Here is a 27,840-nt window from a genome sequence, read left to right as displayed (position 1 = left end):
CTCATGTATGAGGTCCCGTTTACCTTGTTTTATTCGTGTTGGTATTTGACGACCCGACCCGTTCACTATGTTTTATTTATATGCTAATAGTTGTGATCAATAACGGCTGCCGCTGGGAGGATCTACTCAAGTAGTGAGAGCGATGAATATTACATACCTCTGGGCTTACTCAAACAGTCTAGATACCCTTTACAATTGGTTTGTTGTAAAGCTTAACTTAAACTAACCCTTTGCATTAAAAAAATTTTTAACTTAAACAAACCCTTTACAACTTTTTGTAAAGCTTAACTTAAAGAAACATTTTACAAGTTTTTGTAAGTCTTATTAATTTACAGTTACTTGTAAAGCTTACATTTTAGGTTGTAGCAATAGTACGTGATACATTTTAGGGTTGTAGCTATTGAGTAAATGATACTTTATAGTTATTTAAATAGCATTGTGTTATTACATATTTAAAGAATTTTGTTCTCCTTTTTAGTGAATTGTTACATAAAAAGTTTGTTATTACAACGTTTTTATGTTTTTTTTAATGTATTATTTTCAGTTCCATACAGTCTATAATTTTATTCTAAACTGAAAAAAAAATTGATAAAAAACATTTTACTAACAAGCTTTTATTTAATAATGCACTAAAAAGTAGAAAGTAAATTATTTTCTTTAAATATTTAATAATACACTACCATTTAAATAACTATAAAGAAAAGCGAGGGTTATTTTATAATCTACTAGCGTACCCTCCCCCAGCGCGTTGCCGCGGGGATAGAAGAAAGTCTGACGAAATATATAAGAATTGTTTCATCCATACGTTACCAATCCTATATTCTTAGACGCGTGTCCTTCTTTTCTAAAACTGTGTTATTTAAATGTTAACAATGCCTGCGCTTGGATAATAATTATCGGGACACGGGTTTTCCTACACTACCGTATAAAAACTTTGAGTGTATATTAATTACTCACCGAAATAATGAGGTAGAACACACTTCGGTGACCACCCATGTGCCAGGGACGTAGAGGGGCGCTCTCAGGAGCCCCCCCCCCCCCACCCCCTCCCCTGATTACACTACCGCATAGGCGCAGCGTACGGCCCCTGGCTCCTTAAAACTAACTGATGTAATATGCAAGCGTTACTAATGGTCTATTATTAAATGCTCGATCTCAATTTCTGACTGGATCGTCTAATAATATATGCTTATTGCATCATTCGCAAAGTGCCGAAACTCTACAGTAGGCTCCCCATATTGAGTGATCTAATCATTTCCCCAAAGTTTCATGGTACACGAATGAACGGTGTGAAACCGAAATAGACTTTTATTTTTATAAACCGTATATAGAGAAAAAACAAATCGCGCCCTACGGGGGCGCCACCCCTACGAATTTGAAAATGTTTTTGCGCAAAAACCTCCCCAGGAGTGTTCTAAACATCTTACCAAAGTTTCATGGCGATCGTGAGAATGGTGTCACTGCAGTTCACTTTTATTATTTTTATATACCGTATATAGAGAAAAATCGCACCCTCCTGTGGCGCCGCCCTTGCGAATTTTAATTTTTTTTTTTCGCAGAAACCTCCCCAGGAATATTCACAACAATTTCCCAAAGTTTCACGGCGATGTGATGAGAGGTGTAGTAATGCATAAAGGACAAACAGACAAACACACATACATTGCTTTTTATATAATAATATATAGATTAGATACCTTTACTAATATTTTGGAAGAGAACCACGCTTCTCTTGATATTAATTTAAATGGTAATTTATTAGTAGGCCTAAGGTGTCAAAAAAAGGTTAGGGTAGATTAGAGTTTCTGTTGGATTATGTTTTTAATTTCTGCTTCCCCGCTCCACCAAATTACATGGTAATATTAATGTTACATTAATATTACATTAATGTTACATTAATGTTACATTAATAATTATATAGTCACTATAATTATTATGTTTAGTTTAGTTTAACTATATGCACTAAAATGGAGAAAATCAAATATTTTCTTTATATATAATAAAGACCTACTATTTAAATAAGAAAAATTAAAAGCGTTTGTCGTTTCTTAAATTCTAGTAAAGACTAGCCATCGGTACCCGTTACACGTGAGATAGGCCTATATATTTATAATAGTATACTTGTTTGAGAAGAATATTTTATAAAATAGTTATCGGTCGAAACGCAATGTGCTTTACTACACCTTGAACGATATTAGTGACAAAGCGATGAAATAACGAAATGGGAAAAAAAATCCGACACATTCAAAATAACATTGGCTACCAATACCTATTAGAAAAATTAAAAGCAAATTATATACATTATTATCAACACAACACCATATTAAATGCACACACTAATTAAGAGACTTAAATGATTCCGTTAACACCCGGCTGTTCCTTAGTAGTTGTGTTGATTTTAGAAGTAGTTTTTAGTACTTTTGGCCGAGAAAATTGTATAAATTTCATTGCGTACATCTCGATAAGTAGATCTTTAAATCAAAATAAAAAATCCGTATTATTAAGTTCTCCATTATTGCGGACAGAGAGAGAGAGAGAGAGAGAGAGAGAGAGAGAGAGAGAGAGAGAGAGAGAGAGAGAGAAAATTACACACATGGGCTTTTATATATTAGGATATTCAATACATAATATAGCGAACCATGCTTTTTTTAGTTATTGGTTTATAAGTACATTATTATATATTTAAAGAAAATCTGTTATTATCGTTTTTAAGTGAATAATTTTAAGAAAGCTTGTTTCATGCATATTTTAAAACATACTAGAATATCCGTCATCCGTTGGATAACTGTGGGTTTCGGGGGTCATCCATCAAAAAACATCACGTCTGTCACTCAGAGGCATAACGACCCTTCCCGAAGCCCGGGGACAAACTTTTCGATTTGAACCCCCCCCTCCCCCCGCAAGATTTCGATTTGCAACCCCCCCCCCCCTCAAACTTTTGATGTGCACCCCCCCCCCCCACTCAAACTTTCGATTTGAACCCCCCCCCCTCAACCTTTCAATTTATTTTTCCAAACCATTTTGGCGCCCCCACATATGTCCCCCCCAGCCTCCCCTCCCCCTCCCGCCCCCCCCCCTCCTCGCTACGCTACTGCAGTGTCACTTATCGTCACAAAAAAACAGACCCCACATTCAAAAATGTTTTTTATCTTCTAAAAACACCGAAAACACCGATTTCGGACTATCCCTTCATATACTGACGTCACAGGTGACCTACTCAACTCTACTTCACCTGCCCAGTGTCCCGCGAAGTCTCAGACAACATGTTTTTATCGTTTAAAAAACGATTCCAGCCGAGCATGTCTCTGACCACACTATCCTTTCATATGCTTAGGACAAAGAAACAGATGAACTCTACTTCACCTGCCCTGTATCCTTCCAAGTTCAGATAGGCAATTTTATCATTCACATCTAAAAAAAATAATTGAAAAAAAGAATATCATTGACATATTGGTCTAGAACCTGTGCCACCCGCATGAGAGCCGGCTAGACTACCAACTTAGCTATTTACTCGTGACGTCACAAGTGTATTTTTATACTATACTTTGAGTCTCCTTATCCAACTTGATTTACGCGCATAGATCTAGATCTAAGTGTAGTAGTAGTATCTTTCAAATTAAATTTTATCTTAAATTAGCCAAACAAAGATTTATATAAAATAATTAAGGCCTGAAATAGATTCTAGATGTATTAAGGCCTGAAATAGATTCTAGATGTAGAATTTACATTAAGTCTAGATCTAGAATTTACATTGAGTCTAGTGACCTAGATCTAGGCTAGATCTAGATCTAGGCTAGATTCATAACTTTCCTTCGACAGCTGATCTTTAGATCTAGAGAAATTTATTGTAAAACTAAATGAAAAAAGACAGTTGAAAATTGATATAAGTGTTGGAACGTAATAAATACAGCAAACGGACGTATTGTTAAAGTTATGACCGACAGAAAATTAGATTTAGAACGCGTTAAACTTTTGAATGGGAACACAATTTTCTTCGATAGACGCCGCCATTTTATTGTACTAAAGAGTAAACAAAAAACTGTGACGTCACGGTCCCGCCGAGTGTAGTGGTCGTTCTAAACTTTAAAAAAAAATAAGGTTACTCTACGTATGAATAAATCAATTAATTAATTAACGTCTTTAAATAAATTTGTGATTAACAGTCTGTCTGCATTAAAAAATTATTCTCTACCTACATACTATTTTACAGCTCTCCAGATAGAGTAGAACATATCACAATTCTCGATCGGACAAACAAAAAAACAAACTTGACTTTTAGTAGTATACTAGAATACCCGTCATCCGTTGGATAACTGTGGGTTTCGGGGGTCATCCATCAAAAAACATCACGTCTGTCACTCAGAGGCATAGCGACCCTTCCCGGCGCCCGGGGACAAAGTTTTCGATTTGAACCCCCCCCCCCTCAAACTTTTGATGTGCACCCCCCCCCCCCCCCACTCAAACTTTCGATTTGAACCCCCCTCAACCTATCAATTTATTTTTCCAAACCATTTTGGCGCCCCAACATATGTCCCCCCCCCCCTTCCCCCCTCCACCTCCCCACCCCCCCTTCCCCCCCCGCCCCCCTCCCCACTCCCCGCCTCCCCTCCCCACCCCCCGCCTCCCCTCCCCACCCCCCGCCTCCCCTCCCCTACCGTCCCCCCCCCCCTCCTCGGTACGCTACTGCAGTGTCACTTATCGTCACAAAAAACAGACCCCACATTCAAATATATGTTTTTTATCTTTTAAAAACACCGAAAACACCGATTTCGGACTATCCCTTCATAAACTGACGTCACAGGTGACCTACTCAACTCTACTTCACCTGCCCAGTGTCCTGCCAAGTCTCAGACAACATGTTTTTATCGTTTAAAAAACAATTCCAGCCGAGCATGTATCTGACCACACTATCCTTTCATATGCTTAGGACAAAGAAACAGATGAACTCTACTTCACCTGCCCTGTATCTTGCCAAGTTCAGATAGGCAACGTTATCATTCACATCTAAAAAAAAAAATTGAAAAAAAAAATTTCATTGACATATTGGTCTAGAACCCGTGCCTCCTGCATGAGAGCTGACTACGCTACCATTTTAGCTATTTACTCGTGACGTCACAAGTGAATTTTTATACTATACTATGTGTCTCCTTATGCAACTTGATTTACGCGTATAGATTCTAGATCTAGATCTAAAAATAAGTCTAGTAGTACTAACTTTCAAATTAAATTTTATCTTAAATAAGCCAAACAAAGATTTATATAAAATAATTAAGGCCTGAAATAGATTCTAGATGTAGAATTTACATTGAATCTAGTGACCTACATCTAGGCTAGATCTAGATCTAGGCTAGATTCATAAATTTCCTTCGATAGCTGATCTTTAGATCTAGAGAAATTTATCGTAAAACTAAATGAAAAAGACAGTTGAAAATTGATATAAGTGTTGGAACGTAATAAATACAGCAAACGGACGTATTGTTAAAGTTATGACCGACAGAAAATTAGATTTAGAACGCGTTAAACTTTTGAATGGGAACACAATTTTCTTCAATAGACGCCGCCATTTTATTGTACTAAAGAGTAAACAAAAACCTGTGACGTCACTATTCCCACAAAGTTTAGTCAAGGTTTTAACATTTTAAAAAAAAATGGGTTATTCTGCGTAGGAATAAATCAATAAATTAATTAACGTCTTTAAATAAATTTGTGATCAACAGTCTGTCTGCATTAAAAAATTATTCTCTACCTGCATACCATTTTACAGCTTTCCAGATAGAGTCGAACATATCACAATTTTCGATCAGGCAAACAAATAAATATTCAAACATGTAAACAAAGTTGAGTTTTAGTAGTATATAGATAGTAGTAGATAGATAGATAGATATATAAATATATATATACACTTTTGGTATAGAGGGAGTGGGTGACAACCTGAATTACTGCACCGCGTGACACCATTCTTAGTGATACCACTGATGATTATATAGTGTAGCTGTGGTTGTAAGAATGGCTATCGGTATCAATAAATGAGTTCTTTTTACGTTAAGTTTACGAGAAAGTTGAAATGAAAAAAAAATTCATAAAAAACGTTTTAATAACAAGCTTTTATGTACTAATGCACTAAAAAGTAGAAAATAAATTATACACTACTATTTAAATTACTATAAAGAAAAGCGTGGTTCTTTTCCTAAATATTAGTAAAGGTATCCAATAGATACTAAAGTGGCCCACGCTTTTCTTTATAGTTATTTAAATAATAGTCTAGAATTTATTTTCTACATTTTAGTGCATTAGTACATAAAAGCTTGTTATTAAATGTTTTGTATGAAATTTTTTTTAGTACTTGACATGTTTTTATTTACATTAGAGTTTCATGACTAAAAACCATTGCGCGCCTATTGAACGTGATGGCGCGCTTTTGCCGTGCTGACGCGTTTGGATAGATATGCCTACAAATTCGGTCCAAATTTTAATTAATTCATAAAAATTAATTAGGCATCCAATTAAGTCAAATATAATCAGATTGAATTGTCTTCATGTCTTGACCCACGTGCCAACAGTGAACCGTATCTGTCAAGTAGAAGTGTCCGAATTTTCGCTCCGGCGTTTCGATCTAGACGGACGACAGACAGACTATCGAGGAAGTGAGTTAAATAAAAGCTTGTAGTAAAAATGAAAAATTGTAGTAAAAATTATAGTTACGTTGTAAAGTTTACGATAGTGGAAAAGAAGTAGGCAAAAGCTAATTCAGGGATATGGATGAGGACGAAAGTCTAGATATAGATTAAATTTTAAATTTTAATTTTTCTGTAGGCCTAGTATTAAACTCGATTTTATCGTTGCATCCACAGAGGGAAAAGTAAAGTTCTCAACGTCAATGCATCAAACAGCAACCCTATATAACCCTATAACATTGGCAGAAGAAGCCCTAGAAGAAGTGGATAGATTCATCTACCTTGGAAGTATTGTTGACAAGCAGGGTGGGACAGAAGCAGACATACAAATAAGGACGGGCAAGGCAAGAGCAGTTTTCAACCAACTAAAAAATGTTTGGGGTTCTGGAGATTTAACCCTTGAAATAAAAATCAGGATCTTCAACACACTAGTAAAACCTGTTTTACTCTATGGAGCTGAGACACGGAGAATAACTGCTATAAATAAGAAGAAAATACAATCATTTATAAACGCATGCCTCAGAAAGATCCTGCGAATTCGTTTGCTTTTTTGTTTGCGTTAGTGTTTGTGTTTTCTTTGTGTTTGTGGTTGGGTTTGTCTTTGCGTTTGTTTTTGTGTTTTCATTTGTGTTTGTTTTGTGTTAGTGTTATGTTTGCGTTTTTGTGTGTTTTGGTTGGTTGTGGTTAGGGTGGGCAATGCCGGGTAAATGCTAATTACTAAACACACAAGTTATGGTCCTTGAGAGATTCGTTTTTCAGATTGCCAGTGCAGGACCTGGCCGGGACGGCTAGTACTTTATACATCGTTTTTTGAGGAATCGGAAATAGCGGAAATTACTACTTCCGGTAAGCGGAAATTACACAAAACTTTACAGATGGCGGAAAATTAGACCTTTTCCTTACATGTTAAATTTCATTTATCTATCTGAAATAGTACTCAAGTTATAGTCTTTAGAAAAATTCAAAGTAGAAAAAGTTCTACTTCCGGTTATTGAAAATCGCTCAAAAGTTGATACTGATGTACGATTTTGATAAAATACTTATATATGAAATTTCATCAATCTAGCTGTAACGATACTCAAGTTATCGTGTTTATACACACACACACACACATACACACACACTGCTGCTAGTCTGGGCCCGATGAAAGAAGCAGAATTTCAATATATAGAAGTGCCCGTAATTTCGCTCGAGCGTTTCGATCTAGATTGACAGACTGACGACTGACGACAGACAGATAGGGGAAGCAAGTTAAAGAAAAGCTTGTGAAAATTTCATTAAAAACGTTTTGATAACGAGCTTTTATGTAATAGTGCACTAAAAAGTAGAAAATAAATTATACACTACTATTTAAATAACTAGAAAGAAAAGCGTGGGTCACTTTAGTATCTATTGGATACCTTTACTAATATTTAGTAAGAGACCCACGCTTATCTTTATAGTTATTTAAATAGTAGTGTATAATTTATTTTCTACTTTATAGTGCATTGTTACATAAAAGCTTGTTATTAAAACGTTTTTTATTGAATTTTTTTTGTACTTTACATGTTTAATTTACACTAGAGTTGCATGACTAAAAACCATTTTCGCACCTAATGAACGTGATGACGAGTGTATAATAGTGCGGAATAGTTTGATGAGACAGCCTACTAATTTGGACAAAATTTTAATTAATTCATAAAAAATAATTAGGCAACCAATTAGGTCAAATTTAATATCATATTGCATTGATTTCATGTCTTGACCCACGTTCCAATTGCGAACCTTATCTGTCAGTTATAAGTGCCTGCAATTACGCTCGGCCGTTTTGATCTAGACAGACTGACGACAGACTGACAAAAGACAGGAAGTGAGTTAAATAAAAGCTTGTAAAAATAGCTATCAATGTATTAACCCTAACCCTAACCCTAACCCTAACCCTTGGTTTTAGTTTAGAGAAAAGAGACAGCACTATCAGCCTAGCGCCCGTTGTACCCTTCCTCAACGGGCCTTTTTTCTCGTTGATAATATTTACATAAAGACATTTCATTGAAAATTTTATACATTCCCAAACATAGGCAGCGCAGGGTATATGATGCTAAATGAGTACATAAGTCACGGCCCTTAACAAATAACTTTGACATCAAATGCCAGTGCAGGGACTGGCCGGGAAGGCGAGTTAGTTTATATTGTCTCTCCGTGTTATTTATCTGGAATAACATCCATAACTGTAGTTCTTCACTAAGCTGATCAAAACGTAGAGAGAGGCAAAATTATAACGCCACAAATATTTATTCAAAACCTTATTACTTTAAGTAATATGCGACTAGACTGCGCTACTTGAGGTGATAAGCTACTAGTAAGTTACTTTGGGTGATATGCTACTAGACTATGTTACTTGAAGTGATATGCTACTAGACTACGCTACTTGAAGTGATATGCTACTAGACTACGCTACTTGAAGTGATCAGAGCTTCTTCCAGGCATCTCTTCGGGGGGGCGAAGCCCCCCCGAACAATTTTTACCGCCCCCCCGAACGAAATGAAATTTATATAATTTATATAGAAAATAAATACTTTTAACAGTGTCCGCCCCCCCGAAGAAAGTTTACCGCCCCCCCCGAAGATTTCAAGTGCCCCCCCCGGAGAAAAAAGTCTGGAAGAAACACTGGAAGTGATATGCTACTAGACTACGCTACTTGAAGTGATATGCTACTAGACTACGCTACTTGAAGTGATATGCTACTAGACTACGCTACTTGAAGTGATATGCTACTAGACTACGCTACTTGAAGTGATATGCTACTAGACTACGCTACTTGAAGTGATATGCTACTAGACTACGCTACTTGAAGTGATATGCTACTAGACTACGCTACTTGAAGTGATATGCTACTAGACTACGCTACTTGAAGTGATATGCTACTAGACTACGCTACTTGAAGTGATATGCTACTAAACTGCCCATCTTATGTCGTGGTCTTTATGCTTTAGCCCAATGCTGTGTTGTCGTATTAATTGAATGAAGGCCTCGTACATCTACAAACCCTTTTATCTCGACTTTCTTCTAAATAGAGTTAATTCCCTTCCTCGAGAGATGCTGTTTTATTTACATAAAGAAATTTCCCTATCTCAAGAGCTGCTGTTCTATTTACATAAAGAAATTTCCCTACCTCTAGATCTGCTGTACTATATACTTAAAGTAATGTACCTACCTCAAGAGATGCTGTACTATATACTTAAAGTAATGTACCTACCTCTAGAGCTGCTGTACTATATACTTAAAGTAATGTACCAACCTCAAGAGATGCTGTTCTATTTACATAAAGAAATTTCCTTACCTCTAGATCTGCTGCTTGTTTCATTTTTTTCCCGCCAGCTTCACGCACAGAAACAGATGTCGATGCTGAATTCATAGTGTCGAGTCAGTGCCAGTTTGCAATTAGTAAAGTCTCAATTTACAAGTTTGATCTGTTAAGTACGTCTACCTATTAGACAGTATAAAAGATAAATTATATTTTACATATAATAATCGACTCTACTTCAACTGCTGTTTGGACCGCCAGCCCTGTAAATTACTATCGCTACTACAATCGTTACCAAACTTTGGACTTTTCGCAAACCAAATTCTTTGCCCCGATCATAGATAAACAAAACAGTAATTTTGGATTTATTAAACCTTTTTCATACTGGTAGAAAATAATCGAACTGCTCCATGTCAAATATTATACAATTTTAATACTGGTAGAAAATAACTGATAAAAAATAATAATAGTAGGGAGAAGAAAATTTATCATTTTAATATTTAATGTTTTTGCATTTTTGTGGTCAGGGGGTTAATTTTTAAAGAAATAACTCTGAATGCAACTTTTGTCAAGTTTGAACTTAGGCGCAAAGTTTAGTGGTATGAGTACGACTATATTTGGTATGAATGTATAGTAACTACATGTAGATCAAAGTTACCAGATAAAGTATTTTGGCAAAGCTACATTTAGGGTCAATACACAAATCAGAATGGTGTCATTGATTGTTGAATGAAAAAAATAGAATTAAGAATTGAATGCCGAAAACGATGCACAATAATAATGACTTCATTGATAATAGAGACCAAAAAAATTAAACGCCTAATTTATTTGTCTGATCTTAGAAGTGAATCCTAATATATAAAAGCCCATGTGCGCACTTCTCTCTCTCTCTCTCTCTCTCTCTCTCTCTCTCTCTCTCTCTCTCTCTCTCTCTCTCTCTCTGTCCGCAAAATATTTTCGCCGGATATCACGTCAGAATCTTCAGCGATATATGGAGAACTTGATACGGAATTTTGTTGAAAATAATATGGTAGATATTTTAAATGTATAACCAACATTTTATTTAAAGAAGAAAAATAAAAAAAATAAAGGCATATTCGAATGTAGAAAAACAATTTTAATTATGCAACCGGAAAAAGGTTTATAGTTGGGACAAGTGCGCATCTAACAATGACGTCATTTAATGTTTACACTAAAAAAAAGAGCACGAAACTAATGACGTCATCTTCCGAGTTAAGAATAAAATAATGAACTATTTCATTCAAATATGATTTAGAGCTACGTACGCTATGAAATGTATACAATTCGATTTTCTCGGCCTAAACTTTATAAGTTTTTACTTTAAATGTGTCGGATTTTTAGCTAATTAGTTATTATTTTTCTCAAACAAGTTCAACATTTTAAAATATATAGGCCTATAATTCACGTGAAACGGGTACCGATGGCTAGTGTATATATAAAAAAAACATACCGGAAAAGTAATATATAGTAAGCGTTAGTATCAAGGTTAAGGTTAGAGTTATTAGGTGTTTTATTTCGAGTTAAATTTGTGAACCCGGTTAAAATGCCGATCCTGGATAATAATCCACTATGAATGACATTTTTTCGTTTCCCAGTTAAGTTTGGAGTTGAGGTGGTGATTTTGGTTTTGGTTTCGGTTTAGAAAAAAAAAGACAACACTATCAACCAAGCGCCCGTTGTAGTTCTCTCTCAACGGGCCAATCATCTAGTTATTATAAAAAAATTTAAAGTCATTTATTTCTCCTTTTAGTTCATTATTACATAAAAGCTTGTTATTATAACGATTTAGTATATAGGCCTATGTATTTTATCAGTTTTTAAAAATTTCTAATACAATAGAGTTTCATAACTAAAAACTATTGAGCAACAAATGAACATGATAATGAGCGTCTAATAGTGCGGAATAGTAGTAGGTCACCTTACTAATTTTAGAAAAATTTAATTAGTACGTACAAATTAATTAGTCATCTAATTAAGTCAAACTTAATGTCAGATTGCACTGTCGTTGGGTCTTGACCCATGTGCCATGATTGAAACGAATCGGTCAGTTGGAAGGGATCGAAATTTCGCTCGACAGTTTCGATCCATGACAACATGACGACTTACAAAGGAAATTACATGAAAACTTTTATAACAATAATTTAATTTTTTTCTGAATTAAAACTCGGTAAAATTTAAGCATAATTGTTTGCTCTATATGGATCAACTTTGTTAAACTGTGACTTATTAGATTTTACTATGATCTACGTCATTATACAGTGATCTACTTCATTCTGTTGTAATCTACTTTATTCTACTCAATTCTATTCAATTTTTTTAGTCAATTACATTCTACCAAAGTCTATTACATTCTACTAAAGTCTATTACATTCTACCAAAGTCTATTACATTCTACCAAAGTCTATTACATTCTACCAAAGTCTATTACATTCTACCAAAGTCTATTACATTCTACCAAAGTCTATTAGATTCTACTTTCCCTCTTACATTCTATCCCGCTCTACTCGTTTTCTCTATGATCGTTTAAATCCATCTGTTGTGTGATGTAGAGTGGCGTCTGTTGTGTGATGTAGAGTGGCGTCTGTTGTGTGATGTAGAGTGGCGTCTGTTGTGTGATGTAGAGTGGCGTCTGTTGTGTGATGTAGAGTGGCGTCTGTTGTGTGATGTGATTTAGAGTGGCGTTTGTTGTGTGATGTAGAGTGGCGTCTGTTGTGTGATGTAGAGTGGCGTCTGTTGTGTGATGTAGAGTGGCGTTTGTTGTGTGATGTGATGTAGAGTGGCGTCTGTTGTGTGATGTGATGTAGAGTGGCGTCTGTTGTGTGATGTAGAGTGGCGTCTGTTGTGTGATGTAGAGTGGCGTCTGTTGTGTGATGTAGAGTGGCGTCTGTTGTGTGATGTGATGTAGAGTGGCGTCTGTTGTGTGATGTAGAGTGGCGTCTGTTGTGTGATGTAGAGTGGCGTCTGTTGTGTGATGTAGAGTGGCGTCTGTTGTGTGATGTGATGTAGAGTGGCGTCTGTTGTGTAATGTAGAGTGGCGTCTGTTGTGTGATGTAGAGTGGCGTCTGTTGTGTGATGTAGAGTGGCGTCTGTTGTGTGATGTAGAGTGGCGTCTGTTGTGTGATGTAGAGTGGCGTCTGTTGTGTGATGTAGAGTGGCGTCTGTTGTGTGATGTAGAGTGGCGTCTGTTGTGTGATGTGATGTAGAGTGGCGTCTGTTGTGTGATGTAGAGTGGCGTCTGTTGTGTGATGTAGATTGGCGTCTGTTGTGTGATGTGATGTAGAGTGGCGTCTGTTGTGTGATGTGATGTAGAGTGGCGTCTGTTGTGTGATGTAGAGTGGCGTCTGTTGTGTGATGTGATGTAGAGTGGCGTCTGTTGTGTGATGTAGAGTGGCGTCTGTTGTGTGATGTAGAGTGGCGTCTGTTGTGTGATGTAGAGTAGCGTCTGTTGTGTTGTGTGATGTAGAGTGGCGTCTGTTGTGTGATGTAGAGTGGCGTCTGTTGTGTGATGTAGAGTGGCGTCTGTTGTGTGATGTAGAGTGGCGTCTGTTGTGTGATGTAGAGTGGCGTCTGTTGTGTGATGTAGAGTGGCGTCTGTTGTGTGATGTAGAGTGGCGTCTGTTGTGTGATGTAGAGTGGCGTCTGTTGTGTGATGTAGAGTGGCGTCTGTTGTGTGATGTAGAGTGGCGTCTGTTGTGTGTGGAAAGTGATGTATAGGATGTGAGTTGAGGTGTGAGTTGAGGTGTGTTTGATGTGGATCGGTGTGTGAGCCGGGAGATATGGTGTGGTATGAAGACGTGGCGGGTGGGGGTGGAATGTGGTTTGGCTGGGTACGGGTTCGGGGTTGGGTTTGATTGGGTGTGGGGTTGGGTTTGGCTGGGTACGGCGTTGGGTTTGGCTGGGTACGGGGTTGGGTTTGGCTGGGTACGGCGTTGGGTTTGGCTGGGTACGGGGTTGGGTTTGGCTGGGTACGGGGTTGGGTTTGGCGGGGTGTGGGTTTCCTAACCCAACCCTAACTAGACCTTAACCCTTAAACTTACCGATCCTAACCCAACACTAACTGGACCTTAATCCTAAAACTTACCGATCCTAAAGATCCTAGACTGTTCAGAAAAGTTGATCTGTTTTATTGTCTCATTCATTGAAAATGTCCAATAATTGTCTCTCTCTCTCTCTCTCTCTTGGTCTCTCTCTCTCTCTCTCTCTCTTGGTCTCTCTCTCTCTCTCTTAGTCTCTCTTTCTCTCCCTCTCTTTCTCTGTCTCTCTTTGTCTCTCTCTCTCTCTCTCTCTCTCTCTCTCTCTCTTTCTCTACGAATTTATTATCTTTTAGTCCGAAGTGTAACCTTATTGCGTTGACTGTACCTTTTCAAACATGTTATGTTTTGCGATGATTTACTTTGTTGTTCTAGTCTTAAATAGCTGGGATATAACACTTTATGCTTTAAAATCTTTCTTTAAATATTATTTTGTATTATTTAACTATCTCATAGTTGGATAAAGGGTCGTCCATAAATGAAGTCACTCTTTTTTGGACGAATTTTACTTCCCCCCTCCCCTCCGTCACACATAGTCACAAAAAGCCCCCCTCCCCCCCTCCCCGCTAAACTGACGTCACACCCCAGTCTACAACCCCCCTCAAAATTGAATTTTTCTCAAAACTTCTATATTTTTCCAAAATCTCTTCTGAACTCCGTCAACATAGAGTATTTTAATCAATTCATATTACAATTTATTAAAACCGTTTTGTAAAACGCGAAATAACGGCTAAAACTCGCTTTCTAACATTGCTTTTTACTTTCTCGTATATACGTAGTATAGAGAAAGTATTGTAATCGTGCAAAAAAAAAATCGAGATTTTTACAAATCTCGACGTTTTACACCTCACTGATACGGAAAAACATAATTTTGCAATCTTGTCCGTATGTCTGTGTGTGTGTGTGTGTGTGTCTGTGTGTCTGTGTGTCTGTGTGTAAACACGATAACTTGAGTACCGTTACAGCTAGGTTAATGAAATTTCATATATAAGTATTATATCAAAATCGTAGATCCGTCTCAACTTTTGAGCGATTTCCGACAACCGGAAGTGGTACTTTTTCTACTTTGAATTTTTCAAAAGCCTATAACTTGAGTACTATTTGAGATAGATAAATGAAATTTCACATGTAAGTAAAAGATCTAATTCTCTACCGTCTGTTAAATTTTGAGTAATTTCCGTTGACCGGAAGTAGTAATTTACGCTACTTCCGATTTCTCAAAAAACTAATGTAAATTTTTAAAGTACTAATAATATTGCGCACTATTATGCACATTTTGTTTCGGCGTTTGTTTGGTGCGCAATGTTTTTTTCTATGAGATTCTATTCTATTTTTAAAAGTTTAAGTAATTAAAAATCATGTCTACATTCCAAGTTATCTATATATATAAAGCAAAGTGGTCGGGTGCCCGATAGGGCACTTCCCGGCGCCGCAGGCGCGTCAAATTTGGCACTAAGGTGCCTTATGGCGATAGAACACGAGGGCCGGTGACGGTTCGGCAAAAAGTCTACGGAGCGGGGGTCAAAACTGACCTCGACTGACCGGCGCCTTATATGGGCTCTATTACGAAAAAAAATTCCTCCGACGACCCCCCTTGATATTTTGTGAGGTGGTAGGAGAACACATTGGGGTGTCACAAAAAACTCGGCATATCTGGGAAAACTTCGTAAAGGGGTCAAAACTGACCAGTTGTATTTCCCTATATAATCTTTGTATTTTATGGGAAAAACAGAGGGTCATTTCAACGCAGACTTTAGTGTACTTAAGCTCAGTATATCTGGCTAATTTTTTGCATGCTCCTAGGTCAATGGCTTGACCTTTAGGGAAAACTGTCGGTTACACTCAAAGCCCTCGACGAGGGCTAAAAAGTGACCGCGAGTGAAATTCTCTTTATATGAGCTCTATTACGAAAAAAAAATTCCTCCGACGACCCCCCTTGATATTTTGTGAGGTGGTAGAAGAACACCTTGGGGTGTCACAAAAAACTCGGCATATCTGGGAAAACTTCGTAAAGGGGTCAAAACTGACCAGTTGTATTTCCCTATATAATCTTTGTATTTTATGGGAAAAACAGAGGGTCATTTCAACGCAGACTTTAGGATACTTAAGCTCAGTATATCTGGCTAATTTTTTGCATGCTCCTAGGTCAATGGCTTGACCTTTAGGGAAAACTGTCGGTTACACTCAAAGCCCTCGACGAGGGCTAAAAAGTGACCGCGAGTGAAATTCTCTTTATATGAGCTCTATTACGAAAAAAAAATTCCTCCGACGACCCCCCTTGATATTTTGTGAGGTGGTAGAAGAACACCTTGGGGTGTCACAAAAAACTCGCCATGTCCGGGAAAAATCGGGAAATGGGTCAAAACTGACCAGTCGTATTTCCCTATATAATCTTTGTATTTTATGGGAAAAACAGAGGGTCATTTCAAAACGGATTTTATGGCACTTACGCTCTTTACATCTGGCTCAGTTTTGGCATGCTTATAGGTAAATGGCTTGACCTTTAGGGAAAACTGTCGGTTACACTCAAAGCCCTCGACGAGGGCTAAAAAGTGACCGCGAGTGAAATTCTCTTTATATGAGCTCTATTACGAAAAAAAATTCCTCCGACGACCCCTCTTGATATTTTGTGAGGTGGTAGGAGAACACATTGGGGTGTCACAAAAAACTCGGCATATCTGGGAAAACTTCGTAAAGGGGTCAAAACTGACCAGTTGTATTTCCCTATATAATCTTTGTATTTTATGGGAAAAACAGAGGGTCATTTCAACGCAGACTTTAGTGTACTTAAGCTCAGTATATCTGGCTAATTTTTTGCATGCTCCTAGGTCAATGGCTTGACCTTTAGGGAAAACTGTCGGTTACACTCAAAGCCCTCGACGAGGGCTAAAAAGTGACCGCGAGTGAAATTCTCTTTATATGAGCTCTATTACGAAAAAAAAATTCCTCCGACGACCCCCCTTGATATTTTGTGAGGTGGTAGAAGAACACCTTGGGGTGTCACAAAAAACTCGGCATATCTGGGAAAACTTCGTAAAGGGGTCAAAACTGACCAGTTGTATTTCCCTATATAATCTTTGTATTTTATGGGAAAAACAGAGGGTCATTTCAACGCAGACTTTAGGATACTTAAGCTCAGTATATCTGGCTAATTTTTTGCATGCTCCTAGGTCAATGGCTTGACCTTTAGGGAAAACTGTCGGTTACACTCAAAGCCCTCGACGAGGGCTAAAAAGTGACCGCGAGTGAAATTCTCTTTATATGAGCTCTATTACGAAAAAAAAATTCCTCCGACGACCCCCCTTGATATTTTGTGAGGTGGTAGAAGAACACCTTGGGGTGTCACAAAAAACTCGCCATGTCCGGGAAAAATCGGGAAATGGGTCAAAACTGACCAGTCGTATTTCCCTATATAATCTTTGTATTTTATGGGAAAAACAGAGGGTCATTTCAAAACGGATTTTATGGCACTTACGCTCTTTACATCTGGCTCAGTTTTGGCATGCTTATAGGTAAATGGCTTGACCTTTAGGGAAAACTGTCGGTTACACTCAAAGCCCTCGACGAGGGCTAAAAAGTGACCGCGAGTGAAATTCTCTTTATATGAGCTCTATTACGAAAAAAAAATTCCTCCGACGACCCCCCTTGAAATTTTGTGAGGTGGTAGGAGAACACCTTGGGGTGTCACAAAAAACTCGGCATATCTGGGAAAACTTCGTAAAGGGGTCAAAACTGACCAGTTGTATTTCCCTATATAATCTTTGTATTTTATGGGAAAAACAGAGGGTCATTTCAACGCAGACTTTAGGATACTTAAGCTCAGTATATCTGGCTAATTTTTTGCATGCTCCTAGGTCAATGGCTTGACCTTTAGGGAAAACTGTCGTTACACTCAAAGCCCTCGACGAGGGCTAAAAAGTGACCGCGAGTGAAATTCTCTTTATATGAGCTCTATTACGAAAAAAAAATTCCTCCGACGACCAATCTTGATATTTTGTGAGGTGGTAGAAGAACACCTTGGGGTGTCACAAAAAACTCGCCATGTCCGGGAAAAATCGGGAAATGGGTCAAAACTGACCAGTCGTATTTCCCTATATAATCTTTGTATTTTATGGGGAAAACAGAGGGTCATTTCAAAACGGATTTTATGGCACTTACGCTCTTTACATCTGGCTCAGTTTTGGCATGCTTATAGGTAAATGGCTTGACCTTTAGGGAAAACTGTCGGTTACACTCAAAACCCTCGACGAGGGCTAAAAAGTGACCGCGAGTGAAATTCTCTTTATATGAGCTCTATTACGAAAAAAAAATTCCTCCGACGACCCCCCTTGAAATTTTGTGAGGTGGTAGAAGAACACCTTGGGGTGTCACAAAAAACTCGACATGTCCGGGAAAAATCGGGAAATGGGTCAAAACTGACCAGTCGTATTTCCCTATATAATCTTTGTATTTTATGGGGAAAACAGAGGGTCATTTTAAAACGGATTTTATGGCACTTACGCTCTTTACATCTGGCTCAGTTTTGGCATGCTTATAGGTAAATGGCTTGACCTTTAGGGAAATCTGTCGGTTACACTCAAAGCCCTCGACGAGGGCTAAAAAGTGACCGCGAGTGAAATTCTCTTTATATGAGCTCTATTACGAAAAAAAATTTCCTCCGACGACCCCCCTTGATATTTTGTGAGGTGGTAGGAGAACGCCTTGGGGTGTCACAAAAAACTCGCCATGTCCGGGAAAAATCGGGAAATGGGTCAAAACTGACCAGTCGTATTTCCCTATATAATCTTTGTATTTTATGGGGAAAACAGAGGGTCATTTCAAAACGGATTTTATGGCACTTACCCTCTTTACATCTGGCTCAGTTTTGGCATGCTTATAGGTAAATGGCTTGACCTTTAGGGAAAACTGTCGGTTACACTCAAAGCACTCGACGAGGGCTAAAAAGTGACCGCGAGTGAAATTCTCTTTATATGAGCTCTATTACGAAAAAAAAATTCCTCCGACGACCCCCCTTGAAATTTTGTGAGGTGGTAGGAGAACACATTGGGGTGTCACAAAAAACTCGGCATATCTGGGAAAACTTCGTAAAGGGGTCAAAACTGACCAGTTGTATTTCCCTATATAATCTTTGTATTTTATGGGAAAAACAGAGGGTCATTTCAACGCAGACTTTAGGATACTTAAGCTCAGTATATCTGGCTAATTTTTTGCATGCTCCTAGGTCAATGGCTTGACCTTTAGGGAAAACTGTCGGTTACACTCAAAGCCCTCGACAAGGGCTAAAAAGTGACCGCGAGTGAAATTCTCTTTATATGAGCTCTATTACGAAAAAAAAATTCCTCCGACGACCCCCCTTGAAATTTTGTGAGGTGGTAGGAGAACACATTGGGGTGTCACAAAAAACTCGGCATATCTGGGAAAACTTCGTAAAGGGGTCAAAACTGACCAGTTGTATTTCCCTATATAATCTTTGTATTTTATGGGAAAAACAGAGGGTCATTTCAACGCAGACTTTAGGATACTTAAGCTCAGTATATCTGGCTAATTTTTTGCATGCTCCTAGGTCAATGGCTTGACCTTTAGGGAAAACTGTCGGTTACACTCAAAGCCCTCGACAAGGGCTAAAAAGTGACCGCGAGTGAAATTCTCTTTATATGAGCTCTATTACGAAAAAAAAATTCCTCCGACGACCCCCCTTGAAATTTTGTGAGGTGGTAGGAGAACACATTGGGGTGTCACAAAAAACTCGGCATATCTGGGAAAACTTCGTAAAGGGGTCAAAACTGACCAGTTGTATTTCCCTATATAATCTTTGTATTTTATGGGAAAAACAGAGGGTCATTTCAACGCAGACTTTAGGATACTTAAGCTCAGTATATCTGGCTAATTTTTTGCATGCTCCTAGGTAAATGGCTTGACCTTTAGGGAAAACTGTCGGTTACACTCAAAGCCCTCGACAAGGGCTAAAAAGTGATCGCGAGTGAAATTCTCTTTATATGAGCTCTATTACGAAAAAAAAATTCCTCCGACGACCCCCCTTGAAATTTTGTGAGGTGGTAGGAGAACACATTGGGGTGTCACAAAAAACTCGGCATATCTGGGAAAACTTCGTAAAGGGGTCAAAACTGACCAGTTGTATTTCCCTATATAATCTTTGTATTTTATGGGAAAAACAGAGGGTCATTTCAACGCAGACTTTAGGATACTTAAGCTCAGTATATCTGGCTAATTTTTTGCATGCTCCTAGGTCAATGGCTTGACCTTTAGGGAAAACTGTCGGTTACACTCAAAGCCCTCGACGAGGGCTAAAAAGTGACCGCGAGTGAAATTCTCTTTATATGAGCTCTATTACGAAAAAAAATTCCTCCGACGACCCCCCTTGAAATTTTGTGAGGTGGTAGGAGAACACCTTGGGGTGTCACAAAAAACTCGGCATATCTGGGAAAACTTCGTAAAGGGGTCAAAACTGACCAGTTGTATTTCCCTATATCATCTTTGTATTTTATGGGAAAAACAGAGGGTAATTTCAACGCAGACTTTAGGATACTTAAGCTCAGTATATCTGGCTAATTTTTTGCATGCTCCTAGGTCAATGGCTTGACCTTTAGGGAAAACTGTCGGTTACACTCAAAGCCCTCGACGAGGGCTAAAAAGTGACCGCGAGTGAAATTCTCCTTATATGAGATATATATATATATAAATAAATTGACGAACGATCCCCTTAATATTATGTGACGTCGTAGACCGACCCTGGAGGCTAACAAAAAAACTTTATTCCCGTCGGAAACAGCCATTATAGTTGTTAAATATGTTCATATACCGTAATTTCTTATATAAGCATAGCAACTGTTTGTAAAAAAAAAACAAAGACATACGTCATACGTTCAGTTTTCAAGGGAGGTAACGTTTTTTAAATTATTATTTTTCAAATAATTGTATACTATTTTAAACAGAAACAGAAAATGACGAAGTATAGCATTTGTTTTAGTACAAAATTAAGCTATTTATTTAGTTACGTATCCCAATTAAATAAATAAATAAATTTCAAAAGGCAATGTAATAAAAACTATGAGATGTATTGTTCATGGAAGCTGTGTAGTTCTAATTCCATTTTACTTATACATTGCGTACTTTCCGATATTTCTCTGCGAACGGTATTTAAATGACAAACTAAAACATTTTTTTTCTAAAGTTAGCATTACTGTTTAAATTAAAGCACTCAACACCAAATCCATCGCTAAATAATTAAGTATTCAAATTCTCAAATGTTATTTAAAAACCTAAGCGAAGCTAGGCAGTATGCCTAGTATAAGAATATTCGAGAAAGTTTAGGGGAGATCACTCCCGGTTTATTTATAATGCGAAAGTGTGACATCACACCATTTGAACCCCCCCCCCCTCCCCTCATCACACACCGTCACAAAATTACAGAACCCCCCCCCTCCCCCTACGAGTGTGTCGTCATTTATGGACGACCCCTAACTAATATCCACAGAGACGTTAGGTGGATAATTGATATCACCTTATCATCCTTGACTAAACACCATATAGACCTTGACTAAACACCATATTGACCTTGACTAAACACCATATAGACCTTGACTAAACTCCTTATCGACCTTGACTAAACACCTTATCGACCTTGACTAAACACCTTATCTACTTTACCTTTAAGTGTATGTGTACATGTATGTATGTATGTATGTATGTATACACTAAGAATGTCATCCTTACCTTCGTAAGGCAATGGAGATTTTCACATTTTTTAAAATGAATAACTTCAGACCTCCTAGAAACCAAACTAGCACAAAATTAACTAACGAAGCTGCATTCGATCGAGAATTATTTCAGGTAGTATTCATTTTCTTATACACCTTCTCTCTCTTTCTAAAGTGTATATCCATAGGTTTGGTTGGCCTAGATATTGGCATACATCCAGTTGACGCGGCAATCTAGTTCATGCATGGAGCTGCACGGGCGTGGAGAGCGAGTGCCCAGAATAAAAGCTATCAAAACACAAAGTTGGGCTGGGTTGACACGAACACACGAAAAACCAACACAGTAAATGGAAATATAGACCGTGTGCGCTGGCTAGTGGGGAGGGGGAGACTGTGAGGAAATGTTCCATATCGTCAGGCCACGTGACCACGGTATCAACCAGCTTTCGGTGCGTAGCGGGGCCTGGTACAATCAATATTTTTGTTACTGCCGGCATCAACGTAGATATCAGCTTTCAAAGCTTCGGTCGGCATCAAACTGGTCCATATATCAGCTTTTAGAGGTTCTATATCCATTAATCTCTGTGTATCAAATGGCTACAGGACATTACCCCCCTGGAAATCCCCCCCCCCCGGACATTTCCCCCCCCCCGTATTTACCTCCCGGAGCAATTACCCCCTGTCAATTACCCCACCCCGGGGAATTACCCCCCCCCCCCTTTCTCAAGTCAGAATCCTAACTCTAACTAGAATTCTATACCTTTATACTACTTTAATCCAAACCTTAAGAAAAAGACCAAAACCTAAGCATCCACCTTAGCCTAAAATTTCACACAAAACCAAAACCAACGCTAGACACAACCCTAACCCTAGCCCTAAGCCTAATCTTAACCCTAACCATAATCCTAACCCCAGCCCTAGCCCTAGCCCTAGCCCTAGCCCTAGCCCTAACCCTAATCCTAGCCCTAGCCCTAGCCATAGCCCTAACCCTAACCCTAGCCCTAAAACCTAACCCTAGCCCTAGCCCTAACCCTAACCATAACCCTAACCATAACCATAACCATAACCATAACCATAACCATAACCATAACCATAACCATAACCATAACCATAACCATAACCATAACCATAACCATAACCATAACCATAACCATAACCATAACCATAACCATAACCATAACCATAACCATAACCATAACCATAACCATAACCATAACCATAACCATAACCATAACCATAACCATAACCATAACCATAACCATAACCCTAACCCTAACCCTAACCCTAACCCTAACCCTAACCCTAACCCTAACCCTAACCCTAACCCTAGCCCTAGCCCTAATCCTAGCCCTAACCCTAACCCTAACCCTAACCCTAACACTAACCCTAGCCCTAACCCTAGCCCTAGCCCTAACCCTAGCCCTAGCCCTAGCCCTAATCCTAGCCCTAACCCTAACCCTAACCTTAGCCCAAAACCTAACCCTAACCCTAAACATAGCCCTAATCCTAACTCTAACACTGTCCGGGGGGTAATGTCCTAGTGGGGGGGGGGGTAATTGACAGGGGGTAATTGACAGGGGGGTAATTACTCTGGGGGGTAATGTCGGGGGGGGGGAATGTCCGGGGGGTAATTGACAGGGGGGAAATGCCCTGTTCCCGTATCAAATTACTCTATAGATTAGTTTTCAACCTTCCTTTTAAACCAGTTCCAATGGGCTTTACTTTAAAATAGTTGGCCCTCTTGAACACCTCACTCTAAATGATTTACTGTGAGATAGTGAGTCTACATGAATCCACCTAGCTTTGGTGACCTTAGACTAGTCTTTGATAGACCTTGACTAGACCCTAACCCTAACCCTAACCCTAACCCTATCCCTAACCCTAACCCTAACTTAACCTAACCTAACCCTAACCCTATCCCTAGGGTTCGGTATTTTTTTGGCCCTAACACTAATCAAATCTAAAACGATACGGCTGGTTTTTTTTCTAGGTTGTCCAACTAACCTTACAAATAGACTTGCACCATACATCGCCAACATTGAACGAACAACTAGCAAATCGGCAGCACGATCCGAATGCAATCAATAGCTTTAAATTCTCAGTTGGAGATTGGAGTAATTGTATTAAATGGCTATTGCAATAAAAAAAACGATGTACATTCATTATTTAGATAGCGGTGATCAATAGCTTGTTGGCTTCTGTGTTCGAGAAAAGACAAATAAGTTTGTGAGGGTTTTCAGCCTCATGTCCTTCTTTAACAGTAACATCATGTGTGTGTTAGAGGGTCTGTGTGTTTTCAAAGGTAACTGTGTATGTGTTTAACGGTTAAAGTGTGTGTTAAAAAGTTTGTATATGGATGTTCAACTTGTATTTTTACCGTGTATGTGTGATCAACAGCTCTTGTCATTGCGTGTTTATTTTATGGCTTAAATGTTTATGTTCAACCTTATGATCAAATAGATCACAATTAGATCTAGGACAACACGACAATTTTCTCAACTAGATCACTAGAACGACATGAATATTTGTCAATTAGATTGTTATTGTTCATAGATCTTAATTCCTTTTCTGTTTGAAAAGCTTTATTATGCTTTATTTATATAGAAACTATATATTTATGGCAGTGTTCGTCGTCGCCCCCCCCCCCCCTCCAAAGTTTAAGCGCCCCCCCCCCCCCGAAATATACACCTTTCATTCTATCGCGATGAAACTGGGAATTTGTTAAGAATACACCCGGAGAGGTTTCTGGGGGGGGGGGGGCGGCAACCCAGTATGGTGGGATGCGATTCTTCTCTATATTCGGTATATGCAAACAATTGTCGATTGCAGTTTGACACCGTTTATCTGATCGCCATAAAACTGTAGGCAGTGAATGAAAATAATCCCGTGAAGGTTTTTGCCAAAAAAAAAAGTTAAAATTTCCTCGGAGGGTGTGATTCTTATCACTACATGGTTTGGCGGCTATCTTATCACTTGGTATCCGTCAATTGGGGTACTGCATGGTGGGTAAGGGGTACTACTATATTCAGCGTTAAAACTGTAACGGACGCAGCCGCCGCTGCCCTGCGTGACCAGAGTTGAATTTTAAAAAAACAAGATCACGCGTCTAAGATGTGTAACGCAGTGATAAAAATATTTCGTCAGACGTTATTCTGAGTGCAATGCGCACGACACTGACTGAATTGCAGGATCTTTTGGTCCGCGATTTTTAATATTGCTTTTGTCTTTGTGAGCTAGTTGAACCAGTATTATTATCCGTGTTAAGGGACCTCTGGGAACCCGCTCAGTATAACATCAGGTTTTGAGATGTCGTGTCCCGATGTTCAAACGCAGTTGAAGTCGTGAAAAAAGTCAGGCTGGGTTATAAGTGATCGATCTTTATCAAATTAAGTTAGTTGACCAAGTGTTGCCTACGCATATGCTCCGTAGGAAACCTAAGTAATAAAAAGAAGAAAATCAGAAGATTTCAGAGAAACGATTCTTAACCTGCGTTCAATGTAACCCCAGGGGCTCGATCGAGCCCCAAAGGTTTGGTTAAACAATCTCATGGGTTCGACGGGGATCAAGACACACACCCGGCTTATATGATTCACGATAGGATTTTGTCAGTGCAGACGATATAACTAGTAAAAAGGGTTTGGTGAATGTGCATATAAAATGGTGGGGTTCGATACCTCCAAAAAGGTTAGGAACCACTCATTTAGAGGATAGTTCGAATAAGGTGCAAAGTAAGAAACCAGTAGCAAACGTTGTGTTGTACCAGTAGCAGACGTCGTGTTGTACCAGTAGCAGACGTCGTGTTGTACCAGTAGCAGACGTCGTGTTGTACTAGTAGCAGACGTCGTGTTGTACCAGTAGCAGACGTTGTGTTGTACCAGTAGCAGACGTCGTGTTGTACCAGTAGCAGACGTCGTGTTGTACCAGTAGCAGACGTCGTGTTGTACCAGTAGCAGACGTCGTGTTGTACCAGTAGCAGACGTCGTGTTGTACCAGTAGCAGACGTCGTTTTGTACCAGTAGCAGACGTCGTGTTGTACCAGTAGCAGACGTCGTGTTGTACCAGTAGCAGACGTCGTGTTGTACCAGTAGCAGACGTCGTGTTGTACCAGTAGCAGACGTCGTGTTGTACCAGTAGCAGACGTCGTGTTGTACCAGTAGCAGACGTCGTGTTGTACCAGTAGCAGACGTCGTGTTGTACCAGTTGTACCTAGTTTAGTAGATCTAGTGGCCATAATAATATGAACAATTGCTGTATTTGGACTTGTTAAGAGACAATCAATCAACGTCTGATCTATCTATATATATAATTCTCTTCTGGGATCAGTTAGAAAACAAGCTGCAAGCGCGCCTTTGCAGTCCCCTCTCTTCCTCTCTATCACTACCACCCCCACCCCACCCCCACATGATCTGGTGAGCGGTGTTCACTCTGTTTACATTTTACAATCATAGAGACGGGTTTGGTGACGGCTATGAGGGGCAGATAATTTAGTTTGAAACGATTTTAAACTTAGAGGAGGTAACTAAGAGGAGGCTGCTTTCACGTGGGGGGGGGGGTAGTGTTTTTTAGCAAATATTTTCAAGGGCAGCATTGGTACTGTTGAATTCACAAATTATAAATTACTGAAAAGTAGAAAAAAAAAACTAAATAGCGGCGTATGATACGCAGCGGGTCGGCTCGTTTGGTATAATATACTAATTTATTAGTAAACAGTTTACTATGTAATGTTTAATATTTTATTTATATGTGTGATTTGTTTGAAAGCGACTGCCGATGTTTCTCGTTTGCTTTCATTTTCGACTAAAACGAGATAGCGGACATCGGCAGGTCTGGTACACACGTGGTGTGTTTTGTTTTTTTTGAAGATTTGAAATTTAGTTTTCTATTTCCTAAACCCTTAGCGTGTGTTTTGGGCCATGTTGTTTAGATCGTTATGTTTAGGAGGGTTTGCTAAATTGGTTTGAATGCGTGTGTGTATTTTACTTTATTATTTTAATGTGTTGTTATTGTGGGTTGCCCACGATGACTAAGTAAGGCTTAGTCACTAGTTGATTTTTTGTTGTCTTAGATAGTAATTAGTATATTTTAGTTTGCCTCGAGTTTTAGTTAGCTTTAAAATTAATGTGTGTAATGTTTCTTGCAACGTTATGTTGGGTAACACTTGCTTTGTGTCTGCCTTTATTGGGGCCTCAGCGGCGGGGTCAGTGTTTCTTCCAGACTTTTTTCTCCGAGGGGCACTTGAAATTTTCGGGGGGGGGGACACTGTTAAAAGTATATGTTTTCTTTATAAATTATATAAGTTTCATTTCGTTCGGGGGGGGGGGGGGGGGCGCTAGAATTTTTTCGGAGGAGGGGGGGTGTTCGCCCCCCCCCCCCCCCTCCGAAGAGATGCCTGGAAGAAACTCTGGGCGGGGTGTGTTAAGATTTTGACCACCATGGGTTTTACTGTGGTTGCACTGACCGGACAGTTAATTAGATAAGCCTAGGAAGGGTAGATATAAGTTATCCCCATCCCCCATACAGGGCTTACATAAGGACCTAAAGGTCGCTTACCTGATCTTGTAAGCTAACATCAGAAAGGGACGAATCGCCAACAGAATTATCCTTTTGACCTACAAATAATTTCACACTAGTGTGTATTCACATACAAATTGTTTCATACAAATATGTGTTGACATGCATTCACAATCAAATGTTAGAATTGGATTATGGATCATAATATGTTCGTCTGCTTTTCCAAGTCCTCTTAAATTGGCGTGCTGATTAGTCTCCCAAATCTCCACAACAATTTGGCGTGCTGATTAGTCTCCCAAATCTCCACAACAAATTGGCGTGCTGATTAGTCTCCCAAATTTCCACAACAAATTGGCGTGCTGATTAGTCTCCCAAATCTCCACAATAAATTAGCGTGCTGAATAGTCTCCCAAATCTCCACAACAAATTGGCGTGCTGATTACTCTCCCAAATCTCCACAACAAATTGGCGTGCTGATTATTCTCTCAAATCTCCACAATCTGTAGTTGACTGTTTAACCCTGAAAGTTGAAGTCAATTTAAGAACTTGATAAAGGAGAAATTATATGAGATTAATTGTGAATTTAGAATTGTTGAGTGTTAAAA

General features: G+C 38.8%; 1 protein-coding gene across 3 annotated transcripts in view; it reads right to left on the bottom strand.

Annotated features, from left to right (window-relative positions):
- LOC131931739 (dipeptidyl peptidase 4) overlaps positions 1–27,528 on the bottom strand; it is a 101,761-nt gene extending 74,233 nt beyond the window's left edge. Inside the window, exons 1-2 of one of the 3 annotated variants that reach the window (XM_059288583.1) lie at positions 27,275–27,528; positions 9,991–10,137 (exon numbers count right to left, since the gene is read on the bottom strand). In XM_059288583.1, coding sequence (XP_059144566.1) covers positions 9,991–10,065 — 75 coding nt within the window. In that variant the 5' untranslated portion in view covers positions 10,066–10,137; positions 27,275–27,528. Of the gene's footprint in view, positions 1–9,990; positions 10,138–10,612; positions 10,687–21,740; positions 22,079–27,274 lie in introns of those variants that run through there. The other 2 variants (XM_059288582.1, XM_059288584.1) reach the window with 2 other exon arrangements.
- Positions 27,529–27,840: the final 312 nt, after the last annotated feature.

Source organism: Physella acuta, unplaced genomic scaffold, assembly GCF_028476545.2.
Source record: "Physella acuta isolate Inbredline_101_S28 unplaced genomic scaffold, ASM2847654v3 ptg002022l, whole genome shotgun sequence".
NCBI classification, from domain to species: domain Eukaryota; kingdom Metazoa; phylum Mollusca; class Gastropoda; family Physidae; genus Physella; species Physella acuta.
This window is presented reverse-complemented; position numbering and strand designations above follow the sequence as displayed.